The following is a 15,951-nucleotide window of genomic DNA, read 5'->3' as shown; positions in this document are numbered from 1 at the left end:
TTTGTTAGCCCCAAACCAACTGGCAAACACTCATGTCTTTAAAATTTCAGTGTCTTTGGCTGAGATATAACCCCCATGTTGTTATCAAAGATTCATTCTGTCAGGTCTACAAAGATCCTTTACAGATAAATGTTCACAAGTTGAGAAGTGTTGACTTGGTGTTAGGCTCCTTTAAGGCTTTCTAAAACACTGGAATATGTAAATAAGCCCAAACGACATGCCAGGGTATGTTTTAATTTGATATTCCCACAGCATTATTTCATAACTGAACTAGGACCAGTAGTTTACGACTGGCAGACCTGTACTCCCAGTTTCATAATGTATTGTACTTTAACATTGTTTGCATTAGAAACCATGTGCCTTCCTTTCAGTCCAAGTCTGTTTTGAAATGAGAAATTAGAAATAATCTTAATTTTATAATTTCCACATTAAAATACAAAAAAATACTGATACACATAGAAAATAGTGTTTTCTTGAATTTCGTGACTGATGTGCCTGTTTTCACTTTTCGTTTTCTGTCCTCAAATCAAAACAAAAGACACGGCCTGAGATTTTCACAGTCAAAGCTCCTCTGTGTTTTGACTGTAATGCTCCAGTGCACATCCATGCACTACAGACAGAACACACAGCCTACCTGTGCTTCCACATGGCAGTGATGAGAGTCAGTAGGTGAGCTGACTGAATGGAAGCTACACAGATTTATTAGGTGACTGTAAAAGGTTTTTTTTTTAATATAAGTTAGATCAAACTTGAGTAAATTGTTATTTTTCCTATTGTGCTATTTGAAACCTAATTGTTTTTTTTTTTATTTTATTGGTTTTCTTCAAAGGTCAAAAACATCAGATATATTTAAAAGCCTTTATTATTTAAATCCATATTTTTATTCATGCAGATTTGCAGTGTTGTTAGCTCAGTCATTTAGTTTTCCTGCAGATACACATTGGTCCATCCAGGTGATGTTAGTTGCTCTAAATTCTCGTATCTCTTCCTGTTTTCCAGTGAGGTCCAGATAATTATGGAATTTAATTGCAGTTGTTTTTCATAAACATTTGCTTACGATCATTTTTTTGTGTTTGCGCCTCGAACCATTTTATTACTACATATTGTCTCTGCACAAGCCACGTTTGTCGTGTTGCCATTACCAGGTCCTGGCATAGAGTTTACATCACATATTAACATTTTTTTCACTTGACAGCTAAACCAAAATAGAAAATAATGAGATGATTATGATGCAAATCAGGATTTTACCTGCAAGGAATTTGTATACAATCTGTTATCCTGCATTTTCTGTTTTACCGTTTATACACATGTGTTTTTACGAGTTTCTTTGTCTTTTGCCAGATGGATGTTGATTCGACCGCAGCATTTTCCAGTACTGGCAAAGAAAGGGCTGATGAGAATGTTCAGTATGCTGCCCCACACTGTCTGGACCCAGCGCATTTTGATGAGAAGGAGCTGCACACAGGGCATGATAATCCTAGAGAGATACAGGGAAATGAACAAAACGTTAGATCCCTTCATTAAGAAAAATTGAAATCCTCGTAATGGACACTCCTGGGGGGAAGGTTGTAATAGATACGAGGTAGAGTTGTCCTTTCAGAATGAACTTTCTAATATATTATCCTTATTTATCAGAAAAAAAAACATTCAGTAGTCCATCCTGGCCTGTAAGTCCACATCATCTCAATAAAACAACAGTCCTACCAGATGTGAATGCAGCTGAGCACAGCGAAGAGGACCCCTGCTGCCAGGGAGGCCGGCACCGCCAACAGGAGGGAGACGACGCGGTAGCACCACAGTCTGGACACCTCGAACAAGGCGTGACTCCACAGCCAGACTTTATCGAAGCTCCGCACCGAGGAAGGCTCCGCAATCACGTCCTCAAACATGACCTCAACAGACACAGAGACACTGTGAGAGATTCTCCCTGCTGTGTAAAATCAAACACTCAGATCGGATTTGTAGGTGTTTAAGTTAAATAACAAAATCTTAACTTGCAGAATGAGAATTATGGGTCAGGGGTCAGGGGTCAGGGGTACATCAACGTACTGCACTGATGATTCACAGTGTTATTTTTGATCTTTGCACTGTAGGATCTGATAGAAAGCAACAAAGGCAGTACTGTGTTTATAATTAGGTTTATAATTAGGTTTAATTGAGGTCAGCACTATGCATTAATATTTAAATAGCATATCAGCACTGGATCACCAGTCTTGAATTAACGGAGATGAAGTCACGGGCTGACTCTGATAGGATGTGTTGTACCTCAGCTTGTGGCCTGTGCTGTGTGATCTCTGTTAAGCTTTATGTGTATTTTCTGTAATGGTTCATATTTTTTACCTTAAGACTCTTGTTGATTCTTCTAGGATCCCTGTCATGACTCCGAGGTCTCGTATCACCGTGGGTGGAATCAGGGTCCTCGGATTGTGTGTCCACCTTTACTTCCATCACTTCCCGTGCCGATGTCTTATCCTTTAATCTCTGTTTCTCCATTTCCACTGAGATGAGCTGTGTTTTTGCTTGGCTGACTGCTGTGGTCTTGGCATTGGAGACATGGAGGATAAGCAGAGTACAGCAGGAGGATGGCTTCTCATTCTAAACTCCGCAGGCTGGTCACTGACACCTAAGTGGAAACATCGTGGGCTGCTGACTGCCTTGACCCTTGCTGAGGAATGCCTTTATTGGCTTTCACAGGCTCGTCTTCAGTGGCTTTTTCCATGTGACACACGACAAGGGAAGCCTCATTTAGACTTACATGAGAAATATCCAACGGCCGCCACTGACAGCATAAATCAGGCTTCATTTCCTTCTTATATATTGGAGGAGTGTGGGTCATCAGTGAGAGTATTTTGGGCGCTATCATGATTATTCATCATGATGGAGACTGTGCTGGTAGTGTCGGCCCGTTAAGAACAAACTGTTCACCATTTGAAGAGCTTTGTACCACGAGCTCCCCTCTGATCATCCAACCCAGCAGGAACTTTGCTCCTTCACCATCCGTCTTCTGGTACAATCTTACGTGACACTGAATATAATTCCTGCATGTGATGTACGCACATTTTACTTTACTTTACTTTACTTTACTATTAGAAACACCAACCTGAATTATTGCTGTCTAAAACAACAGTGCTTCAATAAATCCTTCCAGAACCATCCATGCATCATCCACCGCTTATCAGGGCACATCCAGAGTCACAGGGGGCTGGAGCTCAGCTGACACTGGGGGTACGGATCTCCAGTCCATCACAGGGCTGACACTTCGAGACAGACAAACACTCACATTCACACCTACAGGCAATTTAGAGTCACCCATCAAACTCTTTGGACTGAGGGAGGAAGCCGGAGTACCCAGAGAAAACCTGAGCAGACATGCAAACATAGAAAGACCTCGGGGTCAAACAGGATTCGAACCTTCTTTCTCTGAGGCCACAGTGCTAATCACCACACCACAGTGCCACCTTCTAAAGCTGTAAAGGTGATAATATTATTTTTTGTTGACAGAGGCGTTAAGTCAGTTACATGATCATTTTGCTGTCCTACCTTCTCACCAGGCCGGGTGCTGTCCTACCTTCTCACCAGGCCGGGTGCTGTCCTACCTTCTCACCAGGCCGGGTGCTGTCCTACCTTCTCACCAGGCCGGGTGCTGCCTGACCTTCTCACCAGGCCGGGTGCTGTCCTACCTTCTCACCAGGCCGGGTGCTGCCTTACCTTCTCACCAGGCCGGGTGCTGTCCTACCTTCTCACCAGGCCGGGTGCTGTCCTACCTTCTCACCAGGCCGGGTGCTGCCTTACCTTCTCACCAGGCCGGGTGCTGCCTTACCTTCTCACCAGGCCGGGTGCTGTCCTACCTTCTCACCAGGCCGGGTGCTGTCCTACCTTCTCACCAGGTCGGGTGCTGTCCTACCTTCTCACCAGGCCGGGTGCTGCCTTACCTTCTCACCAGGCCGGGTGCTGTCCTACCTTCTCACCAGGCCGGGTGCTGTCCTACCTTCTCACCAGGCCGGGTGCTGCCTGACCTTCTCACCAGGCCGGGTGCTGTCCTACCTTCTCACCAGACCGGGTGCTGCCTTACCTTCTCACCAGGCCGGGTGCTGTCCTACCTTCTCACCAGGCCGGGTGCTGTCCTACCTTCTCACCAGGCCGGGTGCTGCCTTACCTTCTCACCAGGCCGGGTGCTGCCTTACCTTCTCACCAGGCCGGGTGCTGTCCTACCTTCTCACCAGGCCGGGTGCTGTCCTACCTTCTCACCAGGTCGGGTGCTGTCCTACCTTCTCACCAGGCCGGGTGCTGCCTTACCTTCTCACCAGGCCGGGTGCTGTCCTACCTTCTCACCAGGCCGGGTGCTGTCCTACCTTCTCACCAGGCCGGGTGCTGTCCTACCTTCTCACCAAGCCGGGTGCTGTCCTACCTTCTCACCAGGCCGGGTGCTGCCTTACCTTCTCACCAGGCCGGGTGCTGTCCTACCTTCTCACCAGGCCGGGTGCTGTCCTACCTTCTCACCAGGCCGGGTGCTGCCTTACCTTCTCACCAGGCCGGGTGCTGCCTTACCTTCACATTTTCATGCTCAGACTGAATCAGTAAAACCTATTTGTCTATGTCAACTCAGTTTTTTTGATTCCATCTTGTATAGATTGTGTTTGTTAACATACTGTTTATTTGCACTGAACTCCAGGCCAAATATGGTGAATAACAAACTTTGAGAAGTCATTTACATTTTGGGAATAACAAGACTAAACAGTTCGTAAACAATAATCATCTCACTGTTTGTTGAACATGCTAGAAGCTCCCTGACTGGAAAATATAGAGGAGGGATGGGCAATCACTGGTATACAGCGCACTCTGTTGGCCAAGGTTTGTCTTAGCAGTTTTTCAAATGAATCCTCATTATTTACCTGCTGGACTCATTTATTTATTATCAAGTGACACATTCCCAAATAGCTAATTTTCTCCCACTAATATCAAAGTACTTGTGTTCCCAGTTTCAGCAGAGTGGTAGTCTGGTCTGATTAGCTGATTAGCTCTGGACATTGTGTTCTGATTGTGTCTGAGGTCTGTAGAGTCTCCGTTCAGCAGATGGTGATTTAGGTCCATCTGTTCCATCCCCTGGTTTGTAAAATAATAATTATAATTTAAAATATATATATATCATCATAGTAAATGAATGAAAGAAGATAAAATGTGTGTCATGAGTAGGTTCTGTAAATGAATATGGTCTGACAAGGCCAAAGTCTACTCATCTCTTAAGAAATGTATAATGTTTCTTAAACTCCTGCTCTCATTCCTTATTGAATGGACACACACTGACTGACTGCACACAGTGATATCATGCTGTACGTAGTGCCAAGCCTCGTCTGTGGGGTCTTTGATCACTTTATCTTCGATTAGGTCTTTGCCAGTTTGTGACTTTGTGGTGAGAGCTCTTTGTTTTTAGCTCTTCACCCTGATGAGATTATGATACGAGTGTAACAACACTCGGTAAATGATCGTTGCTCAAATTGTCTACTGGGATTCTTGGCCGTGTATAGACCAGAGTCAGGACTACAAAGACTGAAAATACATTTTCAGACTGAATCCATGTAGAAGAGACACATGCTGCAAATGTCAGCAGGAAAATCCTCGTGTGAAACTAACACAGTACATGTGCTGCCATTTCCTACTTAACCCATTAATAGACACGACCTGGTGAAGAAATCCTGAGCTCGAACAGTCACACGTGTTCATCCAGATGTTTCTGGAACATATTATTATATTTTTCTGGTTTGTTTTAATTAGATATTATGTCTGAACCCGTGGTGAAACTGAAAGCTCTGCTTCTGTCAAAAGATGAGTTGGTAATCTACATTAGACTTTATCCTAATTTTATATATTTGTGGTCAATTCAAAGTAATAAATACACAGTTAGGTAAGAGTGCTGCATGTCCCCTTAGTAACAGCCATATAGCAAAATTGTGTTTGCTCTTACTTGCTGTAACCGCACTGTTCTGTCTTTTCATTGTTTGTGAAAGACTAATACAAGCAGCAGATGCTATAAAACAGCACTTTTGCCAGCAGTCTCAGAGCATTATCAATGCCCAGTAATGATTTCCATTGTAAATTCACTATCTCACTGAGCCCAGGTTACAATTATAGCAGTCCATATTCTCAGAGAATTGCACTACCTTATCCTCAGCCTCTATCTTAACCTATAGGCCTTGTGTAATCAGTCTGAATGTCAAACGCAGACTGCTAGTAGACTCCAATCACCATCCAAAGCTGAAGCATGCGCCCAGTTAAAATGTCCTCGTTGCCATGTGAGTCACAGCCTCGCTCAATTTCTATGACGACAAGTGCGGATGACATTCGCCATCCATCAGCATATCTGCTGCACACAGGAACTCTGAGGTATTGTCCCTCGCACTCCTCTCTGAGCCCCTCGGACCGCTGAGCCCACCGTGTTAGCGCTGTGAAGAGATAATTTAATGACATGTGTGAATCACACTCTGCTGCTGTTTATCAAGCTACGCCTTAGATGGAACAGACCACGGCTTGGCGATACTGAACCCAACACTTTACCAAGTTTAAAACCAGTATAACATTTGTATATACAGTATTTTGTTATTGATATATAAAAATGACTAAGTGGAACAAACTTATATTCATATGGCATAAAATAAAACATTTAAATATCCGTCCACTCAGGACCTTGTTAGACACGTTTATAAATATGTAAAACATTTCTACAAAGATCATGTTCAAATATGTCCCATTGCAATATAAATGAAACATATACTGAGGTGAATATTTACCATTATTTCACTATTTTATGTTACAGTACAGTTAAAGCACCTTGACCTGTGTTGAAAAATCCTCCCTGAATAAAACAACAAAAGGCACTGCTCATTTAAGGTGTATTAAACGAATACGGTAGGTCCACATTTTCTCAAATACTGACATATATGTGTGAGCATGGCACTATTGTTTTAACAGAAACATGAAATATGAACCTGTCGATTAAAGAGAAATGGTCTACAGATATAAAAAACATGGCCTGTATATTCCATAGCTCGTGTTGGTCAGTTTCTAAGTGTGTTCCTCAGGGATCTGTCCGGGGATCCTTATACCCTGGTCCATAGTGTTTCTGGGACTGGAATTGCCAGTTGTTCTCTGGATGAACTGCAGGAAGTTCTCCTGAAGGGAGCCCTCATGGCTAGATGCCCCGAGCTCCACAGGTTGGGTCAAGCAGCAACGTCGAAACTTCACCAGCTCCTCTCTGATCTGTCTGTTCAACAGGCCATAGAAGAACGGGTTGACGGCAAAGGAGGAATAAGCAAGCCAGGTGACTGCTTCTTCCAAGTCCCCCGGGCTCTGCATGGAGCCAGTCAAAGACATTTGCAGGTGGAAGATGAAGTAGGGCAACCAGCAAACCAAGAACTGGCCCACAATGAATACTAACGTAAGGGCAGCCTTGCCACCACCGAAGGCCCTCTCTGGAGACAGTCTTTGGGGCAAATTGCGGGTAGTGGTGATAATAGTGGTCTGGCTGTTGATAGAGTCCGACCGATCCTTGGCAGGGCTTGAGTTTGCCCATGTCGGCACAGCGGGGACTTGCTGCAGGGCCGCAGAACGAGCTACCTTGTACACGGCACAGTAAACGGCAAAAATAACCACCGCAGGAACCAGGAAGCAAACGACACTGTAGAGCACAGCAAACCCTCTTCTCAGGCGACTGTGGCTCGCGTGGAGAGAACAGTGAGCTGCAGCAATAGAGCTCTGATGTCCATAAGCTGGCCACCCAAACAGAGTGACCAACGCCAAGACAAGTGATTTGGCCCAGATTAAGAGCATCACACCAATAGCTAGGTTGATGGTCATCTTGACTTCGTAGCGCATTGGGTGCACGATATAGAAGTAACGCTCCACACTGATGGCCGTGATGGTAAGGATGGACAGGCAGATGAGGAAAACATTGAGAAAAATGTAAACCTGACACTCCAGAACAGTAAACACCACAGTGCCAAAGAACGGGGAGCTGGATATGATGCCCAACGGCATGAGGAGGATGGCACACAGCAGGTCCACTGCACAAAGGTGACACACAAAAGCAAACCTCTTCAGGTGAGGGGCACGGGCAATGGCCACCATCACACCAGTGTTGGCCAACAAAGCAATGAGGTTAAGGGTCACCATGCAGAACAACCCAAAAAGGTCTTTGATCTGGGACTGGGAGCTTGTTACGACACCCACATCAGCAGGAACCGTTGGATTGGGCTCCCATAAGGCCGTGGTGAGGTTCAGCACTGAGCCGATCATCGAGCCAGACTTGTCAGCCATTATTCGTTCACAAGCTCCTGCATTTGTATCTCAGATGTCTCCATGTCTGGATGTTCTGTGTTGAAAAGACAGAAAGACACTGTCACAGCAGGATCTCTGTATGTACTGTACGCTGTTGTGCTTGTCCATATATAGACATATGTACATGTACAATCAGTATTAGTCTTCAATAAGGGGCTATTTAAAATAAGACCTGTGACAACAACAAGCAATAGCTGCTTCTCATTTGTTCACTTGTGTTGGCACAGCTGCAGTCCAGTGTATTTGCTCATTTCTGTGAGACCCTTTAATTAGACACAGTCAAACAAATGAATGAATTTTACCTAATAAGAATCCAAGGAAATTAAAAACAGATGTATGTGACATACAATATGGTACCAGCTGAGGACAAATCAAGTATTCAGATATGTGATGTCTTTTTTAACAAATGGACAAAATTATTATTTTCTATCAGAGGCAATTAAATCCTGCTCCATCTGTTAAAGGTCTAAACATATTTTGAATGCAAAACGTGCATTTCTAAAGCCTAACGTGGAATTTACATGTTTCCTGTCCATATGAGGGAATGAATTAACACATCTCTGCTCCAAAGAGGCCTGTGTGAATAAAACCACAAAAGGCTGAAAACATGGTTTTGGAAAATACACTGTGAGCTCAGTAAATACAAAACAAACATGTTGAGAAAATACCTAGAAAAATCAAATCTTGATTTTCATCAGCAAAATAACACAATGTTTAATTTAAAATGTTGATGAGCATAAAATGACTTACCCATGATGCACTGCCAGTGGTACAGTTCAGATGAAACAGATTAACCAGGGATCCAACTTTATTAAAATGCCACATATCTATGTATGGGCCCAAAGCAGAGGTAGACCAGCTTTCTTCTTCTTTTGTTAAAAAAACAAACTGTTTGAATCAAAAATACATGAACTATGTGTCTGAGGCTTAGTTCTTCTGTAGGGGTCCAGACTTATCACCAATCTATATCTCCATTTAAAGTGCTGTTGATTTTAGATGGGAGATGATGTTTCTCCTCATCCCTCGTCCAGTAACACTCTCATTCTTGTTCTGTGCTGTGTATGGCAGTGACAGTCACCGCCAGTGTTGTGTGTGACTGTTTTATTTTTTTTTCCAGACAGACACACACTCCACTGTCCCCATCCAGAGCTCAGTCTCCCCTGGGTCCTAATTTCCACCAAGATAATGGAAAACTCATTTTAAACATAAAAAATGCACAACAACATCCATCCACCATCATCTGTACCCCCTTAGTCCTAACCAGGGTCCCAGGGACCTGCTGGAGCCTATCCCAGCTCTCTCTGGGTGAAAGGCAGGGGTCCACCCTGGACAGGTCCCCAGTCCATCACAGGGCCACATAGAGACAAACAACCTCACACACTCACACTCACTCCTATGGGCAATTTAGAGTCACCAATCAACCTGACATACATGTTTTTGGACTGTGGGAGGAAACCAGAGTACCTGGAGAAAACCCACACAAGCACAGGGAGAACATGCAGACTCCACACAGAAAAGGCCCTGATGGGTTTCAGACCAGGAACCTTCTTGCTGTGAGGCAACAGGGCTAACCACTCCTCCACCATGCTGCCCCACAACAAAATCACCAAACCTAAATCTAATCACTATCTGCAGCTCTTCCCTTTGTCCTTAAACCAGCAGCAGTCCTCTCTGGTTGGACCTGCACACAGGTTCTCCTGGTACTTCTAGAGGTTGAGACACGGCAACTGGACTCCCTAGTTTTTAGGTCGAAAAGTATCACTACTCATCCGAGTACCTTCTTCAGTCTAAGAGAAAGCTGGTACGGAAACTCCAATTTATCCTTCGGGTTGGACTCCACCCCTAGTCCAAATAGGCTCATTAGGTGAGCTATGTAAACAGGGTGAGACACTCCTGAGTTGGTTTCACTTAGCACCAGGCCTGAATAGGCCTAATGAGCCTATTTGGACTAGGGGTGGAGTGAAACCAACCTGAAGGATAAATGTGAGGTTCCATACCAGCTTTCCCTCAGACTGATGAAGCTATGTGGATGAGTAGTGACACATTTCAACTTCAAAACTAGAAGTCCAGTTACCAGGACTCAACCTCTAGATAACTTCACCTGGACGACTGAGAATCTCCACAGACATACTCCTGGTACTTTGAAGAAGCTGCTGCAGTTCCTCTGTAGATTCAGTCTGTCCCAGTGTTTCTGTCTCTTCATGTGATCCCAGACTGACTCCACCCTGCCGAGATCAGGACTCTGTGGGGCTCAGACCATCTGCTGCAGGACTCCTGGTTCTTCTTGTCTCTGAAAATAGTTCTTCATGAACTAACAGGTTCTTTATGAGCCTGTTGTCCTGCACCATGAACCTGGGTTCAACCTGACACCTGATGGTGTGTGAAACATCTAAAGTGCTTAAAACTTAAAAACAGTTTATTATAGAACAGATGATACTATGTATGACATCTATGATATACATGTTGTATTAGAGACTTCAGCTTTTAGCACTTTATGTGAAAATGTAATCAACTAGTAAGTATGGCTGCTATATGTATATTAAGTAATAATAAAACACTGAATATTTTCATGGAATCAGTTAAAAAACACTGGTTTTCAAGCACCTGGCCTGAAAATATTGTTGTGTATCCTTTGATAAACAATGTTCAGGATTTTCATCCAGAGTTTTTTTTAATCCAAGCGACAATTTAACATATAGTTTAGGTATAAATCCATAAAGCTGCTTGATGAAACAGAAAGTATTTATGCTGAAATAATCTCCCCCCGATTACTGTTTTAACAGACAGTGAACCTGTGGTGATTTAAAAACAATAGAAACAGGATTATTTCAGACATTTCTAATTTGCTGCACCTGATGAAAATGCAAAAATTTATATAAATAAATTTTATATAAATATTTTAACCAGTGTGAAGAGTTTCTAACCTACACCATCGTCTACATGTGGTGTATTACCGATTGGTTCTTATCATAGGAAACATTTTGGTACAACAATGATGACTCTTATAAAACCAAAAAAATAATACACACTGCAACAAGTTGATGAAGCCCTTTAGTTTATTAAGTTATTAAGAGTATTGAGTAACGTCTAATGTCAAACTTTCCAACTTACTTTCCAAAGGAAGCGACTCAGCACTGACACCATGTGTCAGTAACAGACAGTACCTAGAAGACCTTCAGGAGCCTTCATGACTTGCATTATATTTCTGTGCATAGAGCAGTATATTCACTTCTGAGCTGCTACTGAATCAGAATAAAACTAAGAACATTCAAAGTGTCTACGTCACACCACATCAGAGTCTTCTTTTAAATCACTTCTTATAACCAGTTTAAAACTTAACATCTTTATAACAATTTAAAACTTCTTCAACTTCTTCATAACCAGTTTTAAGAGATAAACTTTTATGTGATGTCACTTGTCTTTCATATTGTTTTATATTGTTTAACCTATGAGGTGTGTATATGTATGTGTGTATGTGTGTGTGTGTAATCAAATGTATGCCTATATGTATACAGGTGTGTGTATATGTGTCTATATGTATGTTAACATATATATAAATCTGATTTTAATTCTTACTAATGTTTATTTGTTTGGTTGCTGTGACAATACACAAACTTGTCATGGTGAATAAAGGAAGATGTAAACACAGTTTGTCAGTACAGAAAAGTGTTTCAAGCTCTTACATAGAAGAAATAGAGAAGCTTTATTTTTAAAGGACCTGCTTCTTTTGCTGAGTTGAATTATTGCTACATGTACATATTCAGCTCCAGCAGGTAGCGAAGGCGACACTGGCTCTCTTTGTAGATGAGGTATTCACTGTTGCTGAAATAGCTACCTGAGAACTGTTTCTGTTGTATGGGCTTACCCTGAGGCACGGCAACCGTCTTGCCCTCCAGGGTGATGGAGATGTCCTTGGAGGGATCTGTAAACACAGGACTTCATTTGCCACAGAAGATGCATGATATTATTTAACCCTGCAGAAAAAGTTCACCAGAGCATATCTTTTTTGGAGCATTTCAAAATGTTATAGACCAATAAAACCCCTACACCCCCAATTTTAAGGAACGTGGGAAGTGCTGCAACCGGCAGATCAGATCTACAGCAAAGCTGCATTTTGCATTGTAATGGTTCTGTTGTGTGTGCATTTCTACAAGTCATTTGCGGTAGGAAACAGAGCTCTGGGACATGTTGAACACGTGATATGAAAGTGTAACTCCTCTGCTTTTATATGCAAAAAGAATTATTCTTCTGTCTTACTTGGTTGCAATTCTACAGCCATTTAAAAATAGATATGCCAATGAGATCGCGGTTCTTAAATGCTTCATTTTCAGCAATATTTGATTAACGTCTGAGCCGAGTAGGATTCTGGGAAGCACCAGACAGAAAATGCAGTAAACTTTGTCCACAGTTTGAGGGATTATTGTACCTGGTTCCACTTGTCCTCGGGCCACTACACAGTCATGGCCTGCAGGAGCTTTTTCCAAGGAACTGTCATCTTTGGTGATGGTATGTTCTCTGCCAAGGGCGACCTCGCTCAGAAACATCACCCCGGTGTTTTTGGAGGTGCGCACTAAAACACAGGACAAATGTGGTTTCTCACACAGCAGATTATCAAGTGTCACGGTTATTTTCTTATTGGTTTTTTCATACAGCCTCACCGTAACATGCAGACTTGCTGTTTTCAGAGGCGAAATAGATACCACGACCAACACGGCCTCCTGAATGGGGCATTATCCTCAGACCGCTCTTCAGGATAGCCGCCACCACCGCTATGTTTGTACCGTGCCACAGCAGGCGGCGGTTCTCCAGACTATCATGCTCACGGAAACGATCTCCCTGCAATGTGCAGCATATGAACCAGGTCACAGGACGTCTTTTGGTCTCTAATTGCTTTAAACGAGACTGACTGCAGCTCCTACCTCTATTTCTCGATCGACTTCCCAAACGTTGACTATGGTTGGTTTACAAAAGTCGTTTGAAGTGACTTCCATGTATTTTTCTATGATCTTTAAGAGAGGAACAAAGTCAATACTGTAGGACAATGAATGGATGATGATCTGACAGTCATGACAAAGGCTTATTGTCACCTACGACACAGTACCTTATATGTTTCTGAACCCTTGTCCATTAAAGTGAGCTTGCATTTCAGAGAGTTGTAGTCCTGGTCTAGAGGGTGAGGAACTGTCTGTATCATCTTCTCCTGAGCTTTCTCAGTCTCTGACTTCAGAGTCTGGGCAAGTTCAATATCTGCCAGCACCTTGATAGAAGAAGAAGAGCAGGTTTAGACTGAGGAATCATTATCACTACAACACAGTCCATTCCAACACATATACTGAAAAATCTAACCATGAGCATCTCTTTCTTCTTCTCCACGATCTCTTTGTCAGCGATGGTTGGTGGTCTGCTGCGGCCAAAGTTGTGTGGGATGATGGTGAAGAACTTTGAGGAAAGTTCTTCTAGACGTGCTTTTCCACTTTTCTGGTTCATGGCTGCTTCGATTTCCTCCAGCACTTCAAAGCCCTTTGCAATCTGCTGCTTACTGAGCTTACCCAAAGGCATCTTCTTGATGTCTGCACAACATGTGCACATAAAAACACAAATCTTACACAAAGTTATTGGATGTTTAACAGTCATAGCAGTGATTGTGTTAGCAAAGCCTAAATCACTGATCACGTTAAGTTCAACATGCTGAGATAAGGAAATGTGGAAATGCAGACTTCAGCCTTTGTTTGTAGCTGTGGTCAATCATTTCCACGTAACTCTGGTCTCCAAGTTTCCTGCGTTTCTCACCAACCCTGATAATCAACAGTCAAGTTGCAGGGCAGGTTTTATTGCACCCACCTAAGTTCATACACTCCATTGCCTCCTTGAACATGTCGTTGCTGAAAATGAGCTTGACGAGTTTCTTCGTAGCGTCGTCCAGGGTGCAAGGAAGGACATTTTTATCACCTTTCACCATCGGTCCATCGACTTTGTCCACCTGCAGGATTTTAAAAGTCCACGTTCTACTAAAGATTTTAAATAGACCCTTTGACAAAGTCTGTCACTGATAAATTATTATATTATCTTCTAATAATCTCATGCTTCAGTTCACACTCCTTGTACCAGTGAGCCACATTGACATTACCTTGACCTCAGCATCTTCCTCTCCATCCACCTCGATCAGGGTGTACTTCCCAGGGTGAGACACAAAATTCATCCGATTGCTCCAGTTGTTCTTTGTCTTGTCCTTAAACTTTTTCTCAAAGTCCTTGACAGCCTCCTCAGGTTCATCACACCTTTTAAGCTTGGACTGTCCCACTTCCCCCTGAGTTTACATTAAACATGACGCCATCGGTGGAAATTAGTTTTACATAACAAAACGACACACACACACACACACACACACACACACACTAGCATGAGCTGTCCAGACATTATGACCATATAATGACCATATTTAAAATAATAATCAATAGATTCATTAGCAACCAATAATGCAGCTACAATCAGAAATCACATATGACACGTGTATTACAACCAGCGGCCAGACAAACTTACCACTCGGCCCCATCTGTTCCAGGAGTAGTACTTGTTTCCTTCCTGAATAACTTGAATGACGTAAAATTTATTATTGTTGTGCCCGACGTTCGTCTGGTTGAGCATGCAGTCATAGTCCTCATAAATCTGGTGGAGACAACACAGGACATTTGATTCACAGCCTGTTTCCTCTTTAAATACTATAAACCCTGTATATGCAAACAGCCCTGATGTATATTATTATGAGGACAGCATCTCTCTCACCTCTGCACTGGCTGACACTGAGCAGTGATCATCCACCTTCCTCTTGGTCTTTGCCTGTGGCCCTGCAGCCAGCAGGGCTTCTTTCACAGAGGTGTAGGCATCTTTGGGTGTTGATGTCTCAGGCTCCTCCTTCACCTTCTTACCACCGGCCTTGGCAGCAGAAGCAGCCCGTCTCTTTGGTGCCATAGCGCTGGATGAAACCCTGCAAACAGACCTGTTGTCATGAGCACCAGGCTGGGGCAAGTTCCGACATGTGCACACCCGTCAGCTAAGCCGTCTCTGGCTGCTCCTCTGAACAAACCAGTGGATTGTGCTGCAGGCCTGTGCTGTCAAACACAATCACTATTCATAACTGTTTTGAATCTATAGGCAACCAAAGAGCCTCCGCGCACCGCACCGGTGTTTTCCTGCACATGACCCGAATTTCCCTCAGCAGCTGGGGACTCACCTGGTCCCTATAAACCGTGTCAGGAAAGCAGAAGTAAACGTCCCGTCTCCTTCCTCCTTCCTGCTGGAGCAGAACTGCGACAGCAGCTGATCCTGAATTTCGGGAAGTTTACAGTGACTTTACAGTCGGAAGAGGCGGAGCGGCTGCATCTTTTCCTGCTGCTGGAGAGGAGTCGATGAAGTGCAGATCTACTGTAACTACACCGCCACCTAGTTTAGCTCAGGTGTATCTGCTCCAGTGTTTGTTTATTTGTTGTGCAAAGGTTTAGCTACACTAGTTTCCTCTTCAGGTCTGACTATATGTTCATGTTCAGTTAGTGTGTCAGTCAGTAAGCAGTCAGTCAGGAACCGTCCAGTTCATGTTGATCAGCCTCTGGCTAAGGTGTCCTA

General features: G+C 43.4%; 3 protein-coding genes across 3 annotated transcripts; all 3 read right to left on the bottom strand.

The window, feature by feature from the left end:
• Window positions 1–1,299: 1,299 nt before the first annotated feature.
• On the bottom strand, window positions 1,300–2,663 carry LOC113130048 (caveolin-2-like). Its single transcript, XM_026306335.2, has 3 exons — window positions 2,341–2,663; window positions 1,705–1,892; window positions 1,300–1,477 (listed from the first exon to the last, which is right to left on the bottom strand). Exons 1-3 carry the CDS (start codon window positions 2,491–2,493, stop codon window positions 1,300–1,302), a joined length of 519 nt encoding a protein of 172 aa, XP_026162120.1. The 5' UTR covers window positions 2,494–2,663.
• Window positions 2,664–7,057: 4,394 nt separating this feature from the next.
• Window positions 7,058–9,338, bottom strand: gpr61l (G protein-coupled receptor 61-like). Its single transcript, XM_026307529.1, has 2 exons — window positions 9,082–9,338; window positions 7,058–8,365 (listed from the first exon to the last, which is right to left on the bottom strand). The coding sequence occupies exon 2, from the start codon at window positions 8,308–8,310 to the stop codon at window positions 7,060–7,062; it is 1,251 nt and encodes a 416-aa protein (XP_026163314.1). The 5' UTR covers window positions 8,311–8,365; window positions 9,082–9,338; the 3' UTR covers window positions 7,058–7,059.
• Window positions 9,339–11,369: 2,031 nt separating this feature from the next.
• Window positions 11,370–15,721, bottom strand: parp3 (poly (ADP-ribose) polymerase family, member 3). The gene is made up of 11 exons (XM_026305817.1): window positions 15,563–15,721; window positions 15,115–15,316; window positions 14,872–14,997; window positions 14,459–14,638; window positions 14,173–14,311; window positions 13,678–13,901; window positions 13,433–13,588; window positions 13,251–13,337; window positions 12,990–13,167; window positions 12,758–12,901; window positions 11,370–12,253 (listed from the first exon to the last, which is right to left on the bottom strand). The coding sequence occupies exons 2-11, from the start codon at window positions 15,298–15,300 to the stop codon at window positions 12,078–12,080; spliced, it is 1,596 nt and encodes a 531-aa protein (XP_026161602.1). The 5' UTR covers window positions 15,301–15,316; window positions 15,563–15,721; the 3' UTR covers window positions 11,370–12,077.
• Between the last annotated feature and the right edge of the window lie 230 nt (window positions 15,722–15,951).

This window comes from Mastacembelus armatus, chromosome 5, assembly GCF_900324485.2.
Source record: "Mastacembelus armatus chromosome 5, fMasArm1.2, whole genome shotgun sequence".
NCBI lineage: Eukaryota > Metazoa > Chordata > Actinopteri > Synbranchiformes > Mastacembelidae > Mastacembelus > Mastacembelus armatus.
This window is presented reverse-complemented; position numbering and strand designations above follow the sequence as displayed.